This window comes from Bidens hawaiensis, unplaced genomic scaffold (assembly GCF_021521415.1).
Source record: "Bidens hawaiensis isolate Kalapana, Puna unplaced genomic scaffold, B.hawaiensis_p1.1 tig00031140_1, whole genome shotgun sequence".
NCBI lineage: Eukaryota > Viridiplantae > Streptophyta > Magnoliopsida > Asterales > Asteraceae > Bidens > Bidens hawaiensis.
In genome coordinates, this window is record NW_027495229.1 from 1 (window position 1) to 27,211 (window position 27,211).

Genomic DNA, 27,211 nt, shown 5'->3' on the forward strand with positions numbered 1-27,211 from the left:
TACATTCTTAGCGCATTGCGGGAAGAACATGCATTCTTAGCGTGCTGCGAGAAGAGTTCTCTTCACGCATCGCAGGAACAAGATGTCTTCACGCAGGCTTCCATGTAAGGAGTCTGGCGCGTGGAGCTGCAGACATCCTTAGGCGGGAAGGACCAAAGGACAAGCAAAGAGTTGGAAACAAGGCTTAAGGGCGGGACGGCGACAAGAGGGAAAAGAAGGCGGAAAGAGAGAAGGAAGGGGGAGGGGACGGCGGAAAGAAAGAGAGAGAAAAAGGCGGGAAGGAAAATATATTATTATTATTAAAAGTAAAATATAAGTATAAATAAATATTAAATCATAAAAGAAAGAGATCGGGTCAGAGAAACGGGTACCTGGGTCGGGTCGGATCAGGGCAGATGTCACATAAAGCCTTTTCAAAGTCAACCTTGAAAAGTAAGAAACTCGAATTTGATTTTTTTTCGCCCATTAGATGGTTTCGTTGATAATGAGCCGGCTATCCATGATGCTTCTTCCATTTAATAGAGCCGATTGGGTGTTGGAGATGATACAAGGCACAACCACTTCAAGTATGTTAGCCAAGACTTTAAAAACTTAATTAAAAATACACGACTAATCGCTCTAGAATCATCTAGCTTTTTCGCTTTTAAGTATGGGCTATAAAGAAGGATTACATCCTCGCTAACCAAATATACCAATATAAATAATCTTTAATAGTAACAAGATCCATTAGGCCGTGGGTTAAATTGGGTGAATTAGCTGTCAATCTTAAATCGTTTTCCATGATTAAATCATCGGTGAGATTCAATTTTGGTTAAACAACGATTTGGCAATATCAATTCTTGATTATATCCGAGAATTAAGGGCCAAGAAAGGTTGGGGGTATCGGATCACCAACGGGAGAGAGAGAGAAAAATTATTTGATTAATTTAATATTTAGTCCTTAGATGGGTTGGGTGCATAACATGATTAACGTCAGTTAAGGGGGTGTTTTGTGTATTAGACTCCAAGTTATTTATACTTAAATTAAAAGTAAATGAATAATAAATAAAAAAAATCATATTAAACAAAAGCAGTATTTTATTGATGAAATACCCAAGTACAAAACGGATCGGGTGACGGCTACAAAAAATGTTAAAGATGATTTGTTGATACGAATTACGAAACATATACAACATATTCCAAAAATGAAAAAAGTAAGTAAATAAATAGAAAAGGTTAAACAGACGGTTTCAAGCTTCAAATTGTCAGATAGACCAGTAAACCGCCAAAACCAAACTAATCGATCTCAAGCTAGCCGACGTGCTTCGGTTTGTACACACAATCAGTTTCCAAGGAATTTATCACTTTATGAACATCCTTGGTTTATACAGTTTACTTAAGGGACCAATCAACTTTTGTGAAGTCGGTTGAGAAGTTGGGCATAACATCTGAATGTATCTTGCAAGACCCCACATGAACCTGGATGCTTCTGTTGACTCATCAATCATCATGGGTCGGATGCAACAAAGATGGGGAGTGGGTCATGTTCCAGGTACTGTTGGACTTGAAGTGGGTCCCGTGCAAAGGTAAAGAGCAACAAAAAATAAAGAGAAGTGATTCCAATGGATGATAATTGCTTAAAGTGTTGAATTCTTCAACCCAAGAATCACTCACATTTATTTGTATGATGTACATAGAATCTTGTGTTTCGTGTTGACCGGTTTTATGTTTTTGCTTCTTCCTCTCGCATTCTCAAGCGACTTGATTTTATATCTGTTGTTCTGTTGGGAATTTCGGTTTAAGAACGTTACTTGCGTGAAAGGTTAAGTAACATGATTTAATGAGTGGATAATTATAAACAATTAAATATGCTCAGATTTAATTGTTAGTATAATTATTATGTCCTATTATTTAGTAATCCTAGTTGTAGTCTAAACGTGATATGTTAGATTTTAAATACACATGCTTTGAGGTTTAGAGATTGTAATCTGAGTAATTGAGTTTTGAGAAGTTTCTCAATAATAAAAATGTCTGAGCTTGTGTTCGATACCTGATACCAATTCCATTATGCTCGAGATTAGAAGCCAATGGAACTATGGAGAATCGGTACTCAGAATTAATGAATAAAGTTCTTGGAAATAAAGAGTTGTTAAATATTTCAAGACGCAAAATTAGTTTCACTTTTTAAAAATCAATGGTTGGAGGGGAAAAAAATGCGAACTTTTGTTTTTAACACTTTCTTTAACAACATTTTCTAAAATCCAATGAGAAACTTTTTAAGAACCTTTAAACATGCTAATCTTAATGTGCTAACTTCATAATTGAACAGGTTGCATTCAAGTAAACTAATTATTAAACAAAACATGTTCGTGTTAACTTGTTTAATAAATCATAACATGCTTATTATCTTTCTATATTTAAGGAATTTTCAACCTAATGACAAACTGACAAAGCCTGATGTGAGCAAGGACGAAGCATCGAAGGGACCAGGGTACGCTTTTACTCAGAAGTGTAAATTTTCGCATTTTTGAATAGGTTAAAGAGATGATAATTATACATAAATCAATAAAAAAAACTTAATAGTAAAAAAGGATCAAGTGAAAAAGAAAATACACAAATTTGATTACTGAACGAGTGAACGGTATCGTCAAAAATCTGTTATGATTTAGAAGACTTCATTACTTCTACACCGAGCAACCGCAGACAACGATTTCTCAGATCGCGGTGAACAACTAGACGATGAACCGGATCTACCCGTACTACTCCTCAGCATTTTCATCTCTCCCTCATTGTCCACTTTATTATCCTCAATTCCAACTTTAGTTGAACTTATACTCGCTGGAATTATGCAGTTGCACAAAAAACCTGCAACACCACAGTTCGTTAATCGAAAAATCACACGATAAGGTTTAAATGTCTTAAAAATGACGTACCGATTCTGGCGAGCCGATTGATCCAATTAGGGATTGAGTTTCCAGTGAGTCTAATGCATACATCCTTGCAGAAGTGATTGCAGTTTTTGGTGATGAGATTGTATGATATTCCTTTGTAGTCTTCGGCTAGATCTTCCATTATTCGTCTTACTTGTGTTAGTTTCTTCTCTGTCCATCCGATCAGAATTTGCTTTCGGAACGTGAATCCTTCGCATTGTTTCGGTTCTCCTTCGTAGATTCCGGTTGTTGATTGTTCGTGACATCCAAATGCGTATTCAACTCCATGCACTAAATTCGAAAGGAAAAAATGTCATGCTATAAGTATAACTACACTCCCTCGACGTATGGTCATTTTGAAAAAAATAGTCAAACTTTGAAAGTTATTGGTCATAACGGGGATGGGTGTTTTACTATATGGGGGTCAAGCTTTGAAAATTACTGGTCAAAACGTCGTTTGGCCATATCTTAGCTACTGTTTTGACTATAGGCTGTCGAATGGTCGTCCGACCTCTATTCAGAAGTCTGGGATTAAATATTAGACGGTGTGTGTATAGCTGACTTTCGGCTTTCACATCATCAAACAACTGTCTACAAAACATTCAGATGAATGTTTTGACAAAACGATCGAAATTAAAAAATTCCTGGTCAGAACAACCGTTTTGAATGTTGAACAATATCCGGATGAATCATATAAATGTTTCTAAAACAATTGCTCCAAAATTCTAACCTTGGACGCCAGAATGATAAACACCGAGGCCGAGCCAATACGCATAGCCGTTCATGGAGGTGAGATCATACACATTGAGGTACACCGGCACCGATCCTTCTTTCCGGCACTCTATGGAGCTTCGTCTGCACAGCATTTTTGGGTTGGAACTGAATGAAGATTTGTTGAGGGAGAATGAGCTAGCTAACAGTTAGCATGCATTTTGCAAAAGTAACATTTTCAAATTCTTAAAAGCGGTGGATGCAAATAATATATATACCGACGGAGGTATATATATTTTTATTATTTTTATTATTTTTTAAAGTAAGGGTATGAAAGAGGTAGGGACTTGCATTTAAAATATTTTACTTTGCAAGTTTATTGTTCGACATTTTTATGTGATTATATTTAAGTTGCAGAACTAATGCATTCAACTTAAGAGTTAAGACTATACTTATTAAACCATTATATCTCTCTCTCTCTTTTTTTTTCTCATAAGAAAGCAACTAAATATAAAACAAAGCATGCTATCTGTCCTGTAACTATCACACTAAATTACATAGATTGTTCATGTGGTGTGTTGTTTGTTGTTTGTCTTTAATCGATAACTTGTTCACTTAGATTAAGACTCTTGAAACAACCAACAACTAATTTAGAATCTATCTAACTAACTAATGCACGAACTCAATAGATTGTTATGTACCAACTAGGGTCTCAACAATTAAGTCGGTATGGCAACACAGATAGAATCAACGTTGACAATCATGCCATGGAAAGGTTAAAGATACGTATTAGAGATAGCTTAGCTTAGGCAAAAAAGGTGATGATCTTTTCGAATGCGAACTTATAAATGACAGGGATATCATTATTGATCGTAGATTTTAGTATTGCTTGAAAGATTTTCTTGATTATGTCCATTCTAATAAGAGTTGATAAATAGTATTTTTATAATGTAAAAATCATTTTCATTGCTACTTAGTGGCTTAGCGTTAGGAAGTACACTTTTTGTAAATAGTTGAGCCTAAATTTGTACTATCTAAGTTAGATACTAAGTGTAAGTATACAATGATACCATCTATGTAGTTTATTTCACTAGAATATAAATTTTATATTTCATATATCAATGATATTGTTTTTTAATGAGGACCACATAGCATGTTAAAGTATTTTTGACATCAATAAAGAATACTAAGTATTCTGGTAATGTAGGGCTTTTGTTAAGCTAGAGTTTAGATCTGAATTGAATTGTTTGTAAAAGTGGTTGTAATCGGAAGGTATGCATTAGCAAATGCAAGGCCTTTAAAATAAGAAGGTCTTGGGTTTAAGTTCCTTAAATCACATAAAAGGCCAGACAAATAAAAATATAAATTGAATTCTGTTTGTTAAAAACTTAAAAGTTATTTCAAGTAGAGTTTATTAACTAAAAAATAGAATAAAAAAAAACTCACACGCATTCAACATATAAAATTTGCGGTGTGTATGTTTCTTAAACAGATAAGTGTTTTACGCTAATATATATTTTTATTTTATTCAATATCCTATTTGTGTTTTATTAAAACATATTACAGAATAATGTAACAAAGTGTGTATTTATTATTATTAATTAAAAAGTAAATTATTATGTGTAGTGGAAGAAGTGTGTTGCTAATCATGGCAAGGTGGAGCTAAGTGGACATGATTAGTATTTTATCATGATCTGTGATTTAGTTTGATTTTCTCTCTTTCTTTAAGATCTAACTAATATGTGTTACTAGATTTTATCCCTCATATTACGTGAGTTATTTTATATTATTCGTTATTAATATTTATATATGTATATTTAGATTTTAATTTTATTTATTGTAAGAAAGTTAATAATTAATATACTTGAGGTTTGATGATAAAATGGTTTCGCAAATAAATAATATGTTATAATTCGGTTTAAAAGCTATCCGGGTTTGGTGATACCCATTATCCGTTTATTTTCTTTATTATAAAATTGTTTCTTAATTATAAATAATATCTTTTTTTAAATAAAATAGGATATTAATTTTTAGTATATCCCTATTTTATAGGATTTTCACATCAAATATTTGATGAGATTATTTTTCAATATAATGAGATGTTATAACCCGTTTAAGAGCTATCTGGGTTTGGTGAGACCTTTACCCGTGAATTTGGGTCAAATGCGTGAGAATGTTTCATTTACAAATAAAGCAATCTGATAGCTTGAGAGAATAATTGTTTTACATTTTTCGGTTTTTAATATTTATTTTTTGGATTTTAATTTCTTTATTGTAAGAAAGTTAATAATATACTTACGGAGTTACGGTGCATTCTCGGGTTTAAAATACAAGAAAAAGAAATGATAAGATTGGAAAAGGGGAGAAAGGAAATTAAATTATATATTTAAAAGACATTCTCGAGTTAAAATAAAAGAATAGAAAAGAAAGTGTTAATTACATTCTTGAGTTAAATAGGAAGGAAAATATATGATAAAAATTGTAATTTTACAATAATATCCTCATTATTGAGTTAGATATGAAGAAAAAGATATGGTAAATTAGTAATATTATATATGACTATAAACTTTCCTACGAATCATGCCATATTTAGCTGGAAAGTTTTGAAGGAAAAAAGTCATAGTTTTTCTTTCCATTCTCTTTCTTTTCTTTTAATGAAAAAACTCAATAATGAAAAAAAAAATTTCTTATCTTTTCTTTTCCAAACCCTTAAATCAAAAAACTCAAGAATGCAGTGTTATGGTTTAATGATGGAAGAGTTTCATAAATTAATGATATGTTATAATCTGTTTAAAAGCTATCTGGATTTGGTGACCGATGACCCGCTTTGTTTTTTACTATAAAACTGTTTATTAATTATAAATAATATCTTTTTTTTTAAACTGGATAGTATATCCCTATTTTATAAGATTTTCAAATCAAATAATTAGTAATATTAATTTTTAATTTAATGAGATGTTATAACCCGTTTAAGTGCTATCTGATTTTGGTAAGACCCATACCCATGAAATTGGGTTAAATCAATGAGAGGCCTCCATTTAAAAATCAATAAATCTGGTGGCTTCCATAAAAGGGGGGGGAGCGACCACATCGCGACACATAAAATTTTAGGGGTGTCATTTATATATATTATAGATAGATTAGAAAAAGGTAAATTGATATGCCAATTTTATTTAATTTGGGGTTTATTTAGTTTGTATTTACTCTTAAGAAAGAACGTTAAGTTTTTTACAATTCAGGAATTTATAAAAAAAATATATATGTTTCTATTCCTAAATTTATTAAAAATTAGATTTTCATCATTTTATTAGTTAAACAATTAAACTTGTATTCCGATGATGGTGACCCTATGATATCTCCAAAATCGTGCTACTCGGACAAAGATGAGTTAAGCTGGGTTAGTTTTTGTAGATGCACACAAATTTTTATCTACTTTTTAATAACTTTATAAATGATTAATCGCCATAAACATAATTACAACTTACAATGCATACATTATTATAATAATATTTTATCAGTTAAGATGGGACTAGCCTATTTGGTAGAGGCATTTGCTTCTTAGAGGGGAGGTCCTGGCAACCTTGGCAAAGTGTAGTTTAGATTTATTGGTGTCTGACCGGACCAGTCCGACCAGGATTCAGTCCGCTGACCAGTCCAGTTCTGTGTTGTTCGCTCTGGGGGATGAGATCGGTGCCGTACCGGTACCGAAAATCCCGGTACCGAAAATCACAAATTTTTGGTACCGATACCGAAATCTTCGGTTTGGTACCAATACTGGGACGGTACCAGTACCGAATTTGCTCATCCCTACTTTGTTCGGCTATCAGAAAATCGTCGGTGCGAACCGGTTCAACTGGTCCAACCGGAAAACCGGACTGGTTGAATAGGTTTACTATGAAAAACAAATTTTTTTTTTGAAAAATATTTTTTCCAACCCTACTCGTCATGTTTTTACCAAAGTTTTTCGGCCGATCCGATCGGTTGAACCGGTCGCTTGTCTGGTTCTCTGTCCGATCCGGTTATAAAAACATTAGGTGTAATAGAGTATGAGTAATATTTGTTACTCAGAAAGAATTAATATTTGAACTTATTTTGAATATGTGTAATCATCTTGTAATGTTTTACAAATGCATACAAGAAGATTATGTTCAATATGGATTATGAAAGGGTCTTACTAGGGACGCTCAGACACCCCCTATACGCCCGTTTAGAGCTATATGAGGGACTATACGGGACTTATAAATGACCCTTTACGCCCCGTATAGCCCTATACGGAGCGTATTGATGGGTATTTTTTAGCAAAATGGAGCGGTGTCCCTAGAATTCTCCTTATGAAATCAACATGGATTATGAAAGGAACGTATTTGCAAACACCCAATAAACACAATTAATCAATCCTACTTAGTGGAATCCTACCAATAGCAAAGCTTTGAGTAGGTTATGGGAAGAGTGAAATGTAGGCATACCGCACCTCTATTCAATAAAATAGAGAGGTGACTTCTAGATATACCTTCAGCTCTAAATACCATATGCATGAAAGATTATAAAAAGATAATCAAAGTTCAACAATAATATAATAATAGTAGTAAAGATAACACATAATAATAAATAATAATAATAATAATATACATATATAGAAATAATAAGAATAAAATACAAAAAAAAATACATCATATATGAAAAGAAAATAACATAATAATACCTTGTTAGCTTGTGCATGCTCATAGCTAGAGGTGTACATAATACCAATCTAGACCTGACCCGAAATCAGTTCTCACCTGTATCTGATCCGTGAGTACAACCTGGTTTTGGGTTTCTCTTGGATCTGTATGACCCAGACCCGCCTGAACCTGTCCCACCTTTACCTGGTTAAAACATGACTTGACCCTACCCGAAACCCAAAAAATATTATGAAAAACCCGGTCAAATACCCAAGTATACCCGGAACCGGTTCCTACCCCACCCGGGTTTTGACTTTTGTTAACCATGCCCAGAACAGGTTCCGGCTCCTGAAAATACCCCGCTTTAAGCACCCCTGTCGATTAAAGTAATGGGCTTATGGACCTATTTTTCAAACATGGGCCGTGTGTTACATATATGGTCAGACGGGTGTTGGATTTGCAGTTGGAAAACCTAAAAATTTTCCCTCTTTGTATACGGAGTCATCTTCTCGAACCCTTACAGTAAGTTTAAGTTGTCTTCCTCTTCAAGCTGCAATCTGTTTTGTTCGTTCCAAATTTGCTGAATTTTTAAACCTTAATTTCCAAATAAAATCATTGAATCCTAGCACATCAAATCAAAAAAATATATATGTTTTTGTTGGTCAAGTTACTCAAGTATATGCCTCCATATTGTTAGCTTATTGTGTATCTGTGGACACATGCAAGATCTTTTATATATCTATATGTTTTTTCAGGCGATATCAACCGTCATGACTGATGTGGAACCAAAGCCTCTCGATTATGTATCCGAAATTGTATTAAAGAAAAGAAAAAACAATGAGGACTGGGCAATTAGAAGAAGAGAGCAGTTGGAGCAACGGGTCAAGAAATCCAAAAGTGATCATTTTGTTATTAAAAAGCCCGAACAGCTTATCAGAGAATACCGTGACAGAGTAATTAACCAGTCAATTTTCTCAACTAGCTTATATTTGGTACTTTATAGTTTTCTCATTTTATTATTATTATTATTATTATTATTATTATTATTATTATTATTATTCAGGAAGCTGATCTCATCAAAATGAAACATCGGGCAAAACGACCAAGAAAAACGTCTAGTTTATCTCAATCAAAGCTCCTTTTTATCATACGCATACAAGGGTATATCACTTATCATAGTTTTTATTTATTTATTTTTGTTTTCTGTTTTTATTGTTTTTGTCTAAATTGTTTCCTGTTGTTTTAGTAAAAGTGACATGCACCCTCAAACAAGGAAACTTTTATACTCTTTTGAGGCTAAGGAGGATGTTCACTGGTGTATTTGTTAAGGCAAATGAGAGAAATATGGATATTCTACAAAAAGTGGAACCCTATGTGGCTTACGGGTAAGTCCGTACATAATATTTTAACTTCTTTTAAATGCTCAATTTTTATATTTGCTTATTATTTTGATAAATTGAAGGTATCCCAACCTGAAGAGTGTGAATGAGCTGATATACAAGAAGGGTTTGGGGAAAGTTAATAAGCAGATATGTCCTTTGACCGACAATAACATAATTGAGCAGGTATATGATATATTTCAGGTCAAAATACGTGACTTGTTTTATTAGTAAATGGGTTGAAATTGCCACTCGGGTATCCTTGTTTCTATGCTTTTTATTTGAAGATTTCATAACTTGTAATGGATTTCTTTTTCAGGCACTTGGGGAGCACAAAGTTATATGCATTGAAGACATTGTGAACGAAATCGAAAACGTGGGCCCGCATTTTAAAGAAATTTGCAATTTTTTGTGTCCTTTCAGTCTAAACAAGCCAGAAAAGGCGCTGCAGGGTAAGAAAAGGCCCTTCAGGGACGGAGGTGATTCAGGAAACCGTGAGGATCAAATCAACGAGTTGATTAATAAGATGAACTAATCATATACGTCAAGACGTAAGAGAGTTGAATCTTTCTGATGTTAATTTTGTGAACCAAGGTATTTTGGATTTTGAACTCAACAGTAAATTTAGTTTTTTTTTAGATTCGGCTTTTGCGGCCTGGTTATTGTATCTTTTTCTTTGGATGGTAAAAGTCTTGTATCATTTCCAAACCCCTCCAGCATTTTTTTAGCATTAATATTTATTTCAAACTGCTTTTTGTTCTATTTTCATCTGTTTCTAGCAATGCTGGCTCACAGCTCCTCTGTTTTGAAAATCCTTGAACTCGGCTCGTTTCGAGCTTTATAACTAGTTGAGTAACTGTACCACGTTTAAATGGTGACTGAGCGTGAATATTCCGAGCAATATTGTTATACCTAGACAGCATACCGACGAAAACTCTCGATAGTGATTAATATTATTTAAAGAAGTATTGCGTAGAAAATACTATTTGCATAGAAAACACGCCACTCTAATAGTGTTAAATCATTTTCAGTCATCAAATTTGTTTTAAAGTTATTTAGAGAAATCTTTTTCACACGTTGTTTTAAGTAGTTAGTCACAGAAGTGTTAAATCATTTATTCATTTTCAGTCATCAAAATTGTTTTAAGAAATTATTTAGAGAAATCTTTTTCGCACGAAGTTTAGGTGGCTAGTCACCGAAATTAACACGGTTTTGCCATGTGCTGATCCAAATATGTTCTTTGCTTAGGATTTTAACAATGTTAGATCTAGACTTGCCGAACTCACCATTCTAAGATCTCCGGCCATTTTATTACAGATATCATAATAATGTTATTTTTTTAATCCAAAACCTTGAAATGTATCATTTGATCCAAATTTGGCATTCTTACTCCAGAATCAGATTTGTCAAAGGCTAATTTTGTTGTAGATCAGTGAATCAGTTCTACTCAATCTTTGCACTTGATTAAGATCATACAATACACTTAGATTGGTTTCATACTTGCATTTATCTCAATACACTTGGATCATAAGAACCCGTGAAAACATTCGTCCCACCAATACCATGTTAACCAATGAGACCTAGTAAACTGCAGGCAGATGGCGTTGAAAGGTTAAGGTATGCAGTATACATGTCGAAATAGGTACTACCTAAACTTCATTTGATTTAAAACAAATTCATCAAAAATCAAAGAAAACATCAAACAATACTATAAAACAAGTACACAAACAACATATCTACCTTAAATTAACCTGAACCTGTAGCGCCATTACAACAAATTTAACAACATTTAACATACACTTACATATGCTTCAATTCTCCACACCCAAGCCATACAACACACCCGCGTACTTCTCCAACGACCCACTGAAAAAACACTCCTTCAACTTCCTAAACGTACACGACGTCAGCAAACTATCCGAACCCGCCTGATGACACACCCCAACTCGTTCCACTTCCAACAACTCCGCCAGCTTATTCAACCCCCCATGAAGACTATTACAAAACTTCATCAAATGCTTAATATCATACACCGTCGGAAAATACATCCGAATCAAATAAAAAAACCCCGCCTGCGTATCCGGCAAGTCCCGACACGTCAACACCTTCAACAAGTACCCGAAATCATACCCGCTGTGAAACGTCACCCAAAACACGCCATCATTCAACACGATCCCAGACGACATCAGCAGCTCACCGAACCGAATCAATCCCCTTTTCGTTATTCTTTACAAAATCTATCCCGCTCTCTTTCAAAAGCTAAACGGAGTCATTTGCGAAAACGTCGTCGTTCACATTAAACTCACGGAAATTGAACTGCCAGATACAAGGTTTATCGTTATCTGTTCCGCAAGTGGGTAAGTTTCCGTTATCGTCTGAGAACGTGAGGCCTAATTGGATTAATTTAAGCATATCCACGTTGTCTTTTAACGTTTGGTAATGATAATCGTTATTGTTTTTGAAATTACCGACGGGACGAAGAACGATTCTGGGAAACTCGGTGTCCATTGCTACGTACGGATAGTCGTCAACGATGGCTCGAATTAGTGCGAATTCTTGGTCCAGATTGTCGTTCCACACCTCCCGGATCTGAATCGAATCGTCTTTTGGTAAAATCGACATTTGTCGGTGCAATTGTTAAGAGGAGTTTGGGGTTGCTAAAGGCGAATTAGCGCAAGCAATCTACACAAGGAGAGAAGAAGACCATTAAAGAGTGTGATACGATATGGACTAGCAGCACGTTTGTGGCCAATGGCTATAAAATAAGCAATGTACACCGCCATTATCTTCCTCTTATTTATTTTAAATTGCAAGATATTTTTTAAGCTTCGGTTTGGGTTTTGGTTTATTCGGTGGGGAAATTTATATGTTGGAACCTAATCCGAACCGAATTTAATGTGTTTAGAACCGAATTGGAAATGAAATTTTAGTTGGTTTGTTTTCCATCAGAAAAACCTGAATTTTGAGAAGGTGGATGTTTAATGTTTGTGGGTTGATTTTTAGGTTATCGGGTTTATCGGTCTGGTTTTGTAATGGACTAAATATATGAAATTAGTTTTCGTGCTTTAATTGAGTTTATTAATATAGGAATCTGATGATTTAATGCTGGTTCAAAACAAGAAAAACCGAATATGTAATTCGATTTGGTTTTAAATGTTGTTGGTTGGATTTTGCTTTTAGTTTAGTCGGTTTGAAATAAAACATGTAACGAGACGTGCCCCCCACCCCCTTCCTTTTTTTTGCCGCAACCATCTTCCATCAAGACGCCCCCACACTACGGGGCGTTTTCATTCATTTTGAGTTTGGCATGCTTTTGGGATGACAACGTTTGGACAATGATTTTAAGGAAAATGAAAAAAAAAACCCGTTAGAGAGGATCATTGTTTATAAAAAGTAATAAAAATAAAATAAACTTTTTTTTACCCTAAATAAACAACTATTTAGCTCAAAGATTTACCAAACATTCTATCCTCCTAATCTTTCGGATTCTCAAAGGACAACGATAATTGATAGGAATTACAACAAAGAGATCATGGTTATATGTATTTATGTTCAAGGAAATCTTCTACAATACTCTACATAGTTTCGTTATGTGACGTATTCTCTAACAACTTCTAGTTTCCTTTTCAGTATGCATATCTCCGTCGATAGTAAGTTGCTTCTGCATTAACTTTTCTTTATCGACAGTAAGCTGCATTGCAACAACTTCTACATTGATATTCATTAGTACCAGGTAACTATAAGCACTGACTTACTCTTCATACACAAGTTGTCATGGGTGGCAACTTGCATCATCATTAGAGCATCACCAATAGTGAGGTTTTTAGATGATGTTTTTGTATGTACACATGGTAATCGGTCTACCAAAAATGCATTCTCTCTCTTTCTCCTCTCTCAAATCATGTTCTTAGAGATTCTTGTGGAAGAATCTTACCTCTCCTTCTCTCCTCCACTTTATCATCTCTCTTTTCCGCATCACATTCTTTTCTTCTAAAAACACCCAAGAACCTCCTATTGAAGATAGTCTTAATTTGATATTTGAATATTTATTACAATAACTTGCATGAACAATAAGTTGTTATGTTGGTACTAAACAACCCCTAGCTGAAAACAACTTGCTATCAACAAGTTGTTAAATCGGTAATTCGGTAATAATTCTTCTCGATATGTTACCACTTACCACAACCTTAATTTGCAGCTACACTAGCACCATTACGGAACAAACTTCGTCATTAGTAACAGTTTTCGCTTTGAACGACTACCCCCCCCCCCCTTCTCCCGCCAATGGGACCATAACCCTAGACCACTTTAGGGATGGGCACCTTCTTTAGAGTTTAGAAATCAATACAAATCACTTAGGTGTTTTGATAACGGGTTAAAAGGATATTAGACCTAAAAAGCAAGAATGTTACAAAAGAATATAAATTTAAGTGGTTTACTTGATTTTTATATAATTTATTTATATGCTAACAAATATATAGAGGGTGAGGTGTGCAGAAGTGATATGAATGCAATAAAAATTGAGGTGGCTTCCTCATTACCGGTGAGAAACCCACTTAACTGACGTGACCTTTAAAATATAGAAGGCGGGATGGATAGCGAAAAGACTTCTCCAAAATAGATCTGCAATAGCGAAAAAACACACCGACAAAGTCAACAAAAACACCACCCCCAACTTAAATACGACCGAAACCACACATTCGACCCTAAAATCAAACAAAAATTTCCGTTGATTGAACAAAAACAGACCAAAAGCTTGTATGTCATTCATTATTATCATGAATCTCACAAAATTACTCGACTAATAATAATAATAACATCAAGGCTCAAAACCAAAACCCACTCCAGTGCTGTCTCACTCGGCGCTAATTCTCGAAATATCAATTTCCGTAGGCTCGGAAGGAAATTAGGTCTTTTATTATTTATTTCAACTTCCGTCACAAGTTTCACGACTCCACTCCACTCCACTCCAATTCATTTCCGATGCTATAATAATCAGTCAAATTGCTGCTTCGATTGATATCGGAATGGATTACGTATCTCCAGTTAAGGAGCTGGAGCAACGCCTCAAAGAAGCCGGTGAACACCTTGCTGCAGTCCCACCTTGTTCCACCAAAGACCTGCTACACCTTCTAGATGTAAGCAACCACTTTATTAATATTATTATTATTATTAACTACTGTTACAGTTCACGCTCATGTTCACCAATTTATGGATTTAGGTCTACATATTTCTTCATTGTATGTTGAATTGAAACCCTAGGTTTATTTCCCCTGTCTTCGTTAAATGCTTATATTGAACCACATAGCATACGCTTTCTGAATTTAGGTATGGTTTTCTAATCTAAATATATAGTTAACTACTCTGTATTGTTTACATTTCATGCTCCGGTTCGTCAGTTTTAAAAATTAGGTCTAGATATTCGATTATTGTACGTGTGGTGTTCGTAAATTGGGCATATTGAACCAGATAGCGAATGAATTCAGAATGTATAGTTGTCTGATGGATTAATGTTGTTACCTTTCCAATAATCAAATAGGCAGCTGCAATTTTATCTAATAGTTGCTATTTTGTTATAAGAAAACGGAGCAACTGTTGACTTTCGTGAGTCAAGCGCCGTGTATCGCGATGCAAGGTGCACTTGTGCCATCAATGGGAGCCCTAGTTTCTGATGTACTGTTAAAGCATACAGAGCTTGATGTTAGAGTGTCAGTGGCTTCATGTCTGTGTGAAGTAGCGAGAATTACTGCGCCGCAACCGCCGTATAAGGATGAAATTATGAAGGTGTTTGTCTGATACAAATTGTTTTTAACAAAAGATTCAATTGGTTGTGACTATTACTATATTATATTATATAATGGTTTATTATTGTTTTTTATTATAGGATATCTTCCAGCTAAATGTGTTGGCTTTTGGGCAATTGTCAAACATGACTGGTGAAAGTTATCGTAAAGCCGTTCATATTCTTGAATCTGTTGCTAAAGTTAAATCATGCTTACTGATGCTGGATTTGGAGTGTGATGCGTTGGTTTTTGAAATGTTTGAGAAATTTTTGAGTCAGATCAGGTGAGAATGGTTAAATTGAATCCTTTATTAAGTTCTTTGTACTTCACAATCATGTAACATTGTGAAAAATTTAAAACTGATAATTTCTTTTTGATGATTTTAGGGTAAATCACCCGCCCACAGTGTTCTCAGACGTTGAAGCTATCATGACAGTTATTATTCAAGAAAGTGATGAAATTTCTACCGAGCTTTTATCCCTTTTAATTTCTCATGTTAAGAAGGAAAACCAGGTACTTAATCTTCTGACCTTTTTTTTTTCTGTTTATTTATAATTGGTTATAAGTTTATAGCAATTTTTGAAAATTTTGACTGTTATTTGGCTTTCAGATTGTTACACCTGCTTCTTGGAAAGTAGCAGAAAAGGTCCTGAGAAACTGTAATAATACGCTTAAGTCCTACTACGAAACAATAACAAAGCTCATAAATTCAAATCCTGATGATTATGCTGAAGTGGTGACTGCCTTATGCCAGAAACCCCCTGAAAATGATCACGTGGTCCGTGTGTATATATTCCAAAATTATATATCTATTCTAAAATGTATCATATTAATTTCAAAAACTCAAAATCATTATTGCAGGTAATCAGATCAACAAGAACAAACAGTACACACAAGAGGGATCGTAATACTTTGGAAAACGGTGGGTCCACAAAGAGGCAAAAATCTGTTGATAAAAATCAGTTTAAGGGAAAAGGACTAGAAACTTCCAGACGGGGTCGACCAAGGAAAAATAAAAACATTTTAAATCAAGATGATAGCCCTAATTCAGTTCAAACTTCACAAGAAAGTCTGAGGAGAACTAGATTTCAGGACAAAAAGCAATTGAGTAAAACCAAGGGTGATATTGGGAATTCAGGTTCTTTATATAATGCAGTTATAAAGGAGGAGGATGAGAGTTTATCTGATTATGATAGATCAGGACCGTTAACGCAACAAATGAGTAATATTAAAAAACGAAGAAGAAAATCTTCTTCCAACACGCGTGCTTCTAATGGTTCTCGTGGCAAGGTACTCCTTAAGTTCTTAATAATATTCTAATTTCCATTAACATTTTACAAACAATGTTATTCAATAAACTTAATTATTAATACAGGAAGTTCCAAAGAAATGGGGGAAAGATTTAGTGGGTCATAGGATAAAAGTTTGGTGGCCATTGGATAAAATGTAAGTAAATGCATAATCTTTTTATTGTTTGCGATATTATATGCAGGGTTTTCATAAGTTTTGTGTCGGTCAGGTATTATGAAGGTGCTGTTTCTTCTTATAACTCTTTAGATGACAAGCACAAGGTGAGAGCATGTTTAATTGCTGTTTGGCATATGCTATTTTTTATATAATATTTTTCTTTCTTTTTTATAAAGTTTGGATTTTTGATTTTCGTTTTAATGCAGGTATTATATGCTGATGGTGATGAAGAAGTGCTGGATTTACATCGTGAAAAGTGGGTGATGCTTGATGAGATTACACCTAATCAAGTTACTTTCTTTTCATAATTCTTTATTTTTCTGTTACTATTACTATTATTATTATCATTATTAATTAATATGGGTACTTATTTATCATATTAGCAACAGCAGAAAGTTGCTGATTTACCAAGCTTAAGATCTACACCTGCCAAGTAAGCGTTAATTAGCAAATTTCACCATTCTATTTCAATCATTGTTTTTTGTTCTTTTCAATATAAAAAATATTTTATAAAACTGATAAATAAACCTTTTCAGACGACGAAAGCCAAATAGGAAAGGGAATCGAGAATCCTCACTAAAACAAGAAGATATCTCCAATTCACCAAAAAGGTTAGTTAACAGTTAACTTACATTACAATATTATGTTATCTTTTTTCTCTTCTTTCTTTTTTCTTTTTAGTATTCGCCTATGCGGTCAAATGACCTATTGAAAAATGGCCAACTGTCTCAATAACAGCTTACCACCTGCTGATTCATCAAAAACCGCGGATGCAATCTGCAATGCTGATAATCACAAGAACAATCCCATCTCGACACCTGCTGACTCATCGAAAACCGCAAATGCTAATCACAAGAATGGTCCCGTCTCGTCACCTGCTGACTCATCAAAAACCGCATATGATAAGTACAAGAGTAATCTCGTCTCTTGTGGGCTTAAACTAACCGAAAAGGAAACTGATAACATGGAGAAATATGGTGACCCGAAGACGAATTGAGATTTGCAGGAAAAGAAACCGGATGAATCAAGTGAGACGACACAAAATTTGGAAAAAACACCTAGAATTTAAACTGTGAAATTTGAGGATGGGAAATTAAACCTGCAAAAAGATAGATGAAAGATTGTTTACTTATTTCTATTTTGATTGGGTGTTACTGTAGATGGAGAGGCCCAAAAAGTTGAATCTTTTGTGGTCAAATATGTAGTGTAGATTTTAATATATGATGTGAGATGTGAAAATGTTGAAAGTAGAGTATTTAACTATTTAGTAATTTGAGCATTCTAATATGCAGTTCACATCAATGTTTTGAATTCCTTTGTTATTTCCTTTTGCTCAGAAATGAGATTTGTTTGACCAAAACTCTTGGTCAATTATAGCAACTCACAAGGGACTAAATGCATGTCAACTATTGTCTGTTACTAGTAAATCTTCCAAGCAATTGCTAAGAAAACGACTTTCTAATTCTTTTATTGAATTGCATCTTGAGAAATTTTAATTGTTAACCGCACATAACAAAATTAGTTTATGCTATAAAATATTGACAAGTGCCAAGTATTAAAATTATTATATTGAGATAATAGTTTTTAACCATTACATGTATAGGTGATCAAATCGGGTTGGTCAAAGGAACCGGAACCGGTTCAGAACCGGTTCCATTAGTCAACATCACTGTTTAAACCGGTTCCATGGTCGAACCGGTTAGGGAACCGAACCGGTTCCCCAACCCTCGGACCCGGAACCGGTGGAACCGGTTCTGACCGGTTCCTAAACCGGTTCTTACACTGTAACCGGTTCCAACCGGTTACAGTGTAAAATATTATTTTTTTTTTCGTTTTTCGTTTCCGCTGCTTGTGTAGGTGATGATTTGTGTTCTTCTGATTTCTGAAGAGGCTCATGCTACTTTTGTTGTTCACCCACAGAGCAATGGTAAACAACATATTGAACTTAATGCTATGAGAGTGTCACCGTATTTGAATTGATTAGTCTGTATCGTGTATCGTGTAATGGTGAACTTAAATCTGTATCGTGTTACATTTGTTGAGTTTGCTATGTATTATAGTCTTTTTGCTTACGCAAGTCAAATGCTGAATTATAATCAAGAGCGGTGTTATACGATTCGTATTTGTATAACATGTTAAATAAAAAAAACAATTAACATAAAATTCTTTTTATTTACTTTAAGAAGTTCAAAAAAAAAGGTTACATGTTTTAAAATATTCAAAAACAAACTAACAAAACATTAAACTTATAAATATAAAGTTGTGACATATTATTTCTAGAAAAGCCTTCTTGTTTGTCGTAATTATTGAGTGGCGACTTATTCATCAGAATTACTTGTAGAAACGCCTTCTTGTTCGTCGTGCACTCGAACATCAAGTGGTGTTTCGTCTTCCAGAGTGGTTACGTGTTGAACACGATCGATTGAGTCCAAGTGATCCTTCAAGCAAATGCACATCTCCACCGACTCCGAATTCAGTCTTGTTCTTCTCACCGATATTACCCTGCCACTAAGAGAAAAAGCAGATTCCGAAGCTACCGTAGAAGCTTGGGCGGCTAGTAAATCACGGGCCATGGTGGCAAGAATCGGAAACTCGGTTTCCTTTACCTTCCACCAAGCCAAAACATCAAAAGTGCCATATTCCTCTTCGGATAAACCGGTAGAGAAATCATATGCACTATACCTTCCTAGTTCGCTTGAAGGGGTGTTACCCCTTTGTTTTTTAGCCGTTACGTTGCGAACGGTGTTCATAAGGCTAATCATGGGGTCTCGTACTCTAGTAGCACTTGAACTTGATGAAGACCCCCCCGGCGTAGGCATGTGTATGTTTGACCCATATTTATTTATATAAAAGTCATACATAAATTTAAAATTCAAGTTAAAATCATTTTGTGCCTCTGTTGAAAAGTTTGGGTCAACTTCATGCATATCTAAGGCTGAAAAAATTTCGTCTATCACACATTCAACCCCGTAACATTTAACATTGGGTTTAAAGCGGCGGCGCAAGTAAAAATCGGTGGCAATTCAAGAAAGTATTTTTTTAATTTAAACTTCATTGGTAATATGATGTTTGAAAACATTGGACTTTTATTTTCAAATTCTTTAAGATTGTTAACGATTAAAAATAACTCCGAAAGAACCAAGGGACTTGTCGGATAATACGTTCCCGATAGTTTCGTAGTTGATGTTTTAAAAACTTCAAGAAAAGTCGATAAGTCATTGATAATTTCCCATTTCTCATTTGAAAAGGGGATTGCCAAATCATTCTCGGCAAGACTAGAATGAAACATTTGTAAAGTTTCTCTTTGTTTCAAAGCACTTTGAAACATTATGCAAGTGGAATTCCATCGATGAGGTACATCCCAATTAGCTCCCAAAGCTTTTCTTCCCGTATCTTTACAAAATTTTCTATAATCCATTTGTCTTTTTTTACTTTTCTTAAAAACTTCATGTAGCATTACTCTAAAATCGTTTATAACCGATGTAACCTCATCCGAAGCAAGTCCGTCTTGCACGATTAAATTAATGATATGTGCAACACACCTTGAGTGAAAAAATACACCATTGCAAATCGGCGTATATTTTAATTTTAATTTATCAACCGCCGATGTATTATTCGACGCGTTATCAAATGCAATTGAAAATATTTTATTTTCTAATTTATAAGTTTTTATAACATAATCTAAAATTTCAAACAAATTATCTCCCGTATGTGGATACTCAAAGAGTTCGAAAGCAATGGTGCGTTTCATCATTTCCCACGATGACGGGTCTACCCAATGAGCGGTGACACAAAGATAAGATTCGGGTAGACCATGTGGAGCCGACCAAACATCACTAGTTAAGTTTATTCCCGTATTTATATTTTCAAAATATGCAATTAGTACCTCTTTGGCCTTCTTCCACAATTTTAAACAATAACGTTTAAGAGTATGACGACTTACGTGAGTGTATTGTGGTTGAAGCGTATCTCGAATCATGGCGGTTAAGCGAGGGTTGTCGAAGTGGCTAAACGGCAAAGCTTCTTGAATCACAAACTTCGCCATACGATCTTGAACTCGATCAATTTGGTATGTAAATATTCCGCCTTCACTATCCATTTGCGTTTGTTGCGACTCGACGTTCTGTTTCAACGCCCTGCAATACGGTCTTTCGATGTGTTTCTTCAAATTTGAATTCGAAAGTGGGTTTAAAAAATCCCACAAAACTTGCACCGAGCCTTCAATGAATGGTCACTCAATTCAACCAAATCCCAATTGCACCAAATCTCTTGATTACGATTATGAGGTACAATACGAACGAAACTTGGTCCGGCGGTGGAACCTTGACCAACCGATGATTGTGAGGCAGCCATAACAACAAATATGAATATAGAAGAAGAGAAAACAAGAGATTAGAGAACTCAGAACGTTGTAATAGCGTTTTTTTGTATTTTTTTGCGTTCGGGTTTGCGTTTTGAGTGTTGTGATGAACCCATTACACCAAATACCTATTTATACTAGTAGTGTGGTGTTTGGGGAGCCAAAAAAACGGCCATTTTTGACCCCAACGGTCAAAAAACGGCCATAAAACCGTTTCCCAACGGCTAGAACCGGTTCCGAACCGGTTCCGGTCGAACCGGTTCCAGAACCGGTTCCGGTTCGGTTCCGGTTCCTACCCGGTCCACCTCCAAAAATGTCAAACCGGTCCCGGATCGTCGGGTTGAAACGGAACCGAACCGGTTCCTACGAAAAACGGGTAGGAACCGGTTCGGTTCCAGGAACCGGTTTTGTTGTCCACCTCTAATTACATGCATAATTTTGTTACGGGATTATTATGTGAAAAGAAACAACAGATGTCCGTTACAAATTCAGAATTTAGGAGTCCATTGACCTATTTGCTGCCGATAGAACTTTCTATTAGTTAAATATTCAACGGGCTGTGACTTTCTTATAGTCAGTGGCGGAACTTAAACTTTTATATTGGAGGGGCCGAACATAATCGAGCATCCAAATCATCAAACTTTGAATCACAACCAGCAGATAACGCTTGACGTAGATAAAAGGCTTTTAAAAAGGTTGGTATAAGCCTTTTTTTCTCTAAAATATGTTTAGAATAAGAAAATACTAGATTAAAAAGGTTATCATCATTCAAAAAAAAAACATAATTACAATATTATAAAAATTGCCATAAAACTAAAACAGTAAATATGAATCTAAATTCTAAATCAATAAAATGCTATGCATTATATGTATGAGAATAAAGCAAAATAAAAAGAAATAAAAATCAAAACACTTGTTAAGGGCTACAACTTTCAAGGTATCAACGCTTTCTCCGTAGTAAATCAACCTTTTTGTTTTGACTTTTATGATACTTTTAACACTTTATCTTTCACACTTCAAAAAACTTGCAACTAAACTATAACTCTCAAGAGCTCACTTAAGGACGTTCTTGTTCGTCGGAAAAAGCCATTCCTGTTCTTTTCATACTACTATTTTTCTATCAATTCTCTAAAACACAACGATTCAAAAAGTTCAAACCCTAAAAAACCAACTTCTACAAAAACCCATATTAATAAAAGTTTTGGTCGGAAAACAGGGGGCACGACCCCTCCCCGCCCCTATAAAGGTCCACCCCTAGCTTAACTCTCAACTATTGTAATCCCATAGTTGAAAACTTTTGATTCGACAACCTGCGCGAGTAAAATAGATTGGTGTTTTTTCTTTAATATTCAAACAAGTACAAGGGTTAATTAATAATCAGATTACAATTATAATTTTCACGTTTAAAAATGCATGCCAAGTTTTAATTAAAGACCACATTTAATGTTGGATGGTAGGTCAAGGCGGTCAACTCAAAGGTTTGTGGAAGCCATGATTATGAAAGTATCTTGATCTAAGCTTCCATGATTTGGTGCCGACGGTCCCAACGTGGCTCCATCTTGTATTTGCTAATAGTTCTTATATACAGTTCTTTATCTAAAAAATGTTTTAAATCATAAAAGTTGAAATTTTAATGCATTATACTGTTATGAATTATCGATGGTAAATGGATGAACATATTGCCAACTTAACGTCATGTCTAAAATTCTAATTATCTACCAACTAGTTAATCTTGTCTAATAAATTGTTAATCCTTTGAGGTATAAATACCACCGCAAAGCGGATGATAAAGGGCAACTCTCGTATGCACTTTTATAAGTTATAGAATTCTTTACTTCTCTTTCATATAAACTTGTTGAGTTGCAACACTAATCCTGTGTTAGTCACTGTTATATTAGAACATATACAACTGTAGGACATAATATAAATACAAAATTTATATAATAGTTACTTATTATTTATGTCCTGCATCATATGGCTATCCAGGTCTTGCTTGTCGACTGTCGAGTTTCTTAGTTGAATGTGGTTCTAAATATTGAGTCTATGATCCTCAATTGATTGAAATTATGTTGTTTAGAGCACAACATGGTTTGAGTTTGGTGTTGGAACACCTAAATTTATGATCGGGGATTTATTTTTTTGTTAAAGTGCAAAGGGGTTGATATTTGTGCTACTAAATAACATGACATGAAGATGTCTTGGAGAGTTGGACGTACGTTAACCACCTTAGAGGTAAGTCAAAAGTGCCATAGAAGCATGATATTATCGTATCACCATGACTTTTTGTCATACTAACACGATAGTAGTTGCTTTTTACTATTTGTGCAACTTCTTTAACGAATTTGTAGTTGTTACATGCTTATTTGTATTAGATATTAAAGAGGTGGCTAATGCATTAGATATTATCAGAGCCGAGGTGTAATGTCCAACTTTTTGTTAAATAATGAATGACGGAAAGTTTTGTTATTTAACTGTGTGTCGTTAACTTAGTCTTGTGTTAAGTGTTTGGGAGTAGGATTTGGGAATGGGTGGTGGGACCCGTGAAACCCCCTCTATATAAGCCCAACCACTTCTTCTTTTTCTTCCTTTTTCTCATCCAAACACACAAACACACACTCAAGAAACACACACATACACTCTCTCTAGCACTCGGATTTAAAATCCAAGCCAAAGAAGGGTGGAATCTCGTGTTTAACATCGTCAAGCAACAAGAATCACGTCCAGATCCTCGAGTTGTCAAGATCTGAACTCAAACCCGCAAGAAAAAAGGGGTTTTAGTTTAAAATGGTTAAGTTTTGTGATTAGAATCGGCATGCAAACAGCTATAATGATAGATTGGGTTGTGAAATGTAAGAAAAATATAAACTTGGTAAGTTATAACCTCTCGGGTGCACTTTGTGATAAAAAGGTGGTGTTTAGACTTTGAGAGATGGGTTCAGGATCAGGTGCATGGGGTCAGAATGTGTCAAAAGTTGGGAAAAAGTAAAAATCAGGTCCTGAGGAAGAGCCACGAAGTAAAATGGCTTAAAATGGTAAAAGCGAAGAAAGGCAGGTCTTTCGCTTCGCTCAGCCATGAGAAGCGAAACAGGCATTTCGCTTCGCTTAGTTATGCGAAGCGAAACAGTTTCATGCGAAGCGAAACAGTCAGGGGCGCTGCCCCTTGGACCCTGCTAGGGGCTGCCGCCCCAGACCCCACTGCCAGGGGCGCTGCCCCCGGACCCCCATTAGTTGAGGGTTTCATAAATTTAGATGTAGGTAGTTGTGGTAATAGATAATTGACACGCGTAATGTATTGAACAGTTAGCCGTGCTCAACTAAAGAAGTGAATTACTATTAACGGCGAGAGAAATCGACTCCAGGTGAGTTCTAGCCCCATTTCTCTTTGAAATGTTTTCGGGGCTGTGTGCATACTCTTATGTGATAGTTAATACATTTACTTAATTGATAAGTGTATGATACGTGTATGACTATGTATTGGATGTTATTACTATATAATGATAGTATGAATGAGCATGTATATATATATATATATAAAATACATGAGACAGGTAAAATACACACGTATGATAAATGTATGGTTATTCGAGGCAGTAGGGACCAGACCCTTATAATATATGTGATGTTAGGGACCAGACCCTTATAATATCTGTGATGGTAGGGACCAGAGCCTTACAATATTTGTGATGTTTAATATAGAATAGCTTATGGTATGCCATAGGGTTTTATGAGAGAAAGTATGTAAGTATGTGTGAAAGAAGTAATAGCAAAGTAAGGTATGAATACATATCTTCGGACGCGTATGAGTAAGGGCAGGAATGTATTGTATGTTAAATTGATTAACTAGAACTCATTTAGCATAGCTGACTTTTAGTATGCACGCAGGCAGATAGGTTGAGGCAGCTGGCTTGGGGAAGGACACATGGCACGAGATAAAGAGACTGGCATCTATGATGAAGTGTCAAAACTATTTTATGTTATGTTATGAAAAGACAATTTGTATGTTATGACAAAAATGCATGTTTGTAATGTGATGTTGAAGTTTTAAATTATTTCCGCGAAAATTTAAATTAACTCTGATGTTAGAATTGTGTTTATGAGTAAATCCAACACCAAAGTAGGGTTACCGGGAATAGGGCCTTACACGAGGGCCCTCGGTTGGGTCTTGAATTAAACGTTAAGAAAACAGAATTATTTTGGCCAACGTGCAATGGGGAAAATGTGCAGGATGGGTTGTTCCCTTGCGGGATTGGAAGGCCAGTGCTTGGTGTGAAACTCCTTGGAGGCGCTGTGAGTCGGGATGCGGGGTTTATCAGTAGTTTGGCGGTGAAAAGGGCATCTAGTGCTGTGGAATTGATGAGTTGTCTCCCAAGGCTTCGGGACCCTCAATGTGAGCTTCTTTTGCTACGCTCATGTATGGGGGTCGCAAAGATGTTGTTTGGCCTTAGAACGTGCCAACCTATGTATGTGGAGTAAGTTGTTTCTATTTTTGATAATGGCCTTCGAGGAGAGATTGAGGACATTGTGGTTTGTCGGGGGCCGTTTTTTTGGGATTTCCAATGGAGGTTGGCATCACTTCCGACCTGTTTTGGGGATTGGGTTTATGTTCGGCCAGGGATGTATCTACATATGCTTTTGTGGCTTCGAGAGCACAATCATGGAGTTTGCAGGACCACATTCTTCGGGGATGTGGTATTGATGGGTTGGACACTGATTATGGGTGTGCGATGGATCGTTTACGTACTTCACTTCCCGATTTTGATCTTAGCGGTTTCTTTAACAAGGACACCGCCCCCCTAAAGCCCAACATGTTTTGGCGAGTGCCTTATTTAGTGGAATTGTCCAGAGTTTAGAAGAGAAGTTTGATCTATCTCCTCGCTAAAAAGCGGTGTTTGAATGTCTTCGAGCTCCTCGGGCTTAGGATTTTCTTATGGTCATCCCTATTGAAGGATTAGGTCAACACATGTCGGGGTTGGAGTACCGGGCTATCCTTAAGTACCGGCTAATGATCCCCATGTTTCCGATTGATGAGCCTTGCCCAGTTTGCCGAAAAGTCTGTTTGGATTCTTTTGGGGACCATGCGGTGCACTGCAAAAAATTGCCTGGTTTTAAATACAGACATGATTTGGTTAGGGATGTGCTATGTGATGTACTTAAACGGGCAGTGAATTCTGCTAAAAGGGAGGCCCCTGTTAACTTTCTTACAGATCCGCTCGAAGAGAGGTCCACGTTACAACCAGCTAATATTCTTGTGTTTGGGTGAGCAGGGGGGAAACACGCGTGTGTGGACCTTACAGGAGTGTCTCCTCTTGTCGGGCTTAGGGACCGCGGATTTGTTGTGGGTCAGGCTGCGTTGAAGGCCGAATCGGGCAAAGTTGTCAAACACGAGAAGGCCTGTTTAGAAAATCAACATATGTTTCTCCCTTTTGCTTTTGATACATTTGTGTTTCTGGCCCCGGAGGCTGTGAATTTTCTAAACATGGTTCAGCGTATCGTACATAGTACTTTTTCGTCTTCTACGACCCAGCGCTTTGTTTTTGGTAGAATTGGTTTTGCTATTCATAAGGGGGTTGCGGCGCAGCTTGTTGCCCGTTTGCTTTCCACTTTATTGTAATCGTTTCGATTTTAATGAGAATGAAACAAGGCTATTTGTAATAAAGTTTCAAAAGTTTTTGTTCTTTTTCTCATGGTTTAACTAACATGAGTTCTATAAAAAAACCGAGTCGTGTTTCGACCGCAAAGAATGAACACAAGTCTATTTCTAAATCCTCGAACCTTTAATAACGTATTTGTTTCAAGAGAACATACGAGAATTGTTGACTTGGCACTAAAAGGTAGGCGAAAAGAGTCGACCCGTGAGTTGGTGAACTTTCCATTTATAAATACTCTCATTCCTATATTCAAACTCCATACTAAATCTTTAATTAATACCCACAAGTCACCA

General features: G+C 35.5%; 2 protein-coding genes and 2 pseudogenes across 3 annotated transcripts; 2 read left to right on the top strand and 2 right to left on the bottom strand.

The window, feature by feature from the left end:
• Positions 1–2,620: 2,620 nt before the first annotated feature.
• Positions 2,621–3,798, bottom strand: LOC143581677 (deSI-like protein At4g17486). The gene is made up of 3 exons (XM_077064408.1): positions 3,640–3,798; positions 2,913–3,200; positions 2,621–2,844 (listed from the first exon to the last, which is right to left on the bottom strand). The coding sequence occupies exons 1-3, from the start codon at positions 3,773–3,775 to the stop codon at positions 2,645–2,647; spliced, it is 624 nt and encodes a 207-aa protein (XP_076920523.1). The 5' UTR covers positions 3,776–3,798; the 3' UTR covers positions 2,621–2,644.
• A 5,242-nt stretch (positions 3,799–9,040) lies between these two features.
• Positions 9,041–10,238, top strand: LOC143581678 (large ribosomal subunit protein uL30z-like; annotated as a pseudogene). Its single transcript, XR_013143869.1, has 5 exons — positions 9,041–9,234; positions 9,345–9,442; positions 9,528–9,666; positions 9,744–9,846; positions 9,980–10,238. The product of XR_013143869.1 is annotated as a large ribosomal subunit protein uL30z-like (transcript).
• Positions 10,239–11,458: 1,220 nt separating this feature from the next.
• LOC143581679 (putative CCR4-associated factor 1 homolog 7 pseudogene) lies at positions 11,459–12,282 on the bottom strand (annotated as a pseudogene).
• Positions 12,283–14,588: 2,306 nt separating this feature from the next.
• Positions 14,589–18,297, top strand: LOC143581670 (sister chromatid cohesion protein PDS5 homolog D-like). The gene is made up of 12 exons (XM_077064405.1): positions 14,589–14,798; positions 15,241–15,444; positions 15,545–15,726; positions 15,830–15,956; positions 16,054–16,221; positions 16,305–16,733; positions 16,819–16,889; positions 16,963–17,014; positions 17,117–17,200; positions 17,294–17,343; positions 17,447–17,521; positions 17,649–18,297. The coding sequence occupies exons 1-12, from the start codon at positions 14,688–14,690 to the stop codon at positions 17,905–17,907; spliced, it is 1,812 nt and encodes a 603-aa protein (XP_076920520.1). The 5' UTR covers positions 14,589–14,687; the 3' UTR covers positions 17,908–18,297.
• The last annotated feature ends 8,914 nt before the right edge of the window (positions 18,298–27,211 follow it).

Coding starts and splice junctions, on each gene's coding strand:
- LOC143581677 (XM_077064408.1), bottom strand. CDS start 3,775: ATGCTGTGCAGACGAAGCTCCATAGAGTGCCGGAAAGAAGGATCGGTG. Junction 3,201..3,639: donor TTATCATTCTGGCGTCCAAG/GTTAGAATTTTG, acceptor TTTCGAATTTAG/TGCATGGAGTTGAATACGCA. Junction 2,845..2,912: donor CAATCGGCTCGCCAGAATCG/GTACGTCATTTT, acceptor GTGGTGTTGCAG/GTTTTTTGTGCAACTGCATA.
- LOC143581670 (XM_077064405.1), top strand. CDS start 14,688: ATGGATTACGTATCTCCAGTTAAGGAGCTGGAGCAACGCCTCAAAGAA. Junction 15,727..15,829: donor AAATTTTTGAGTCAGATCAG/GTGAGAATGGTT, acceptor TGATGATTTTAG/GGTAAATCACCCGCCCACAG. Junction 17,344..17,446: donor TTAAGATCTACACCTGCCAA/GTAAGCGTTAAT, acceptor AAACCTTTTCAG/ACGACGAAAGCCAAATAGGA.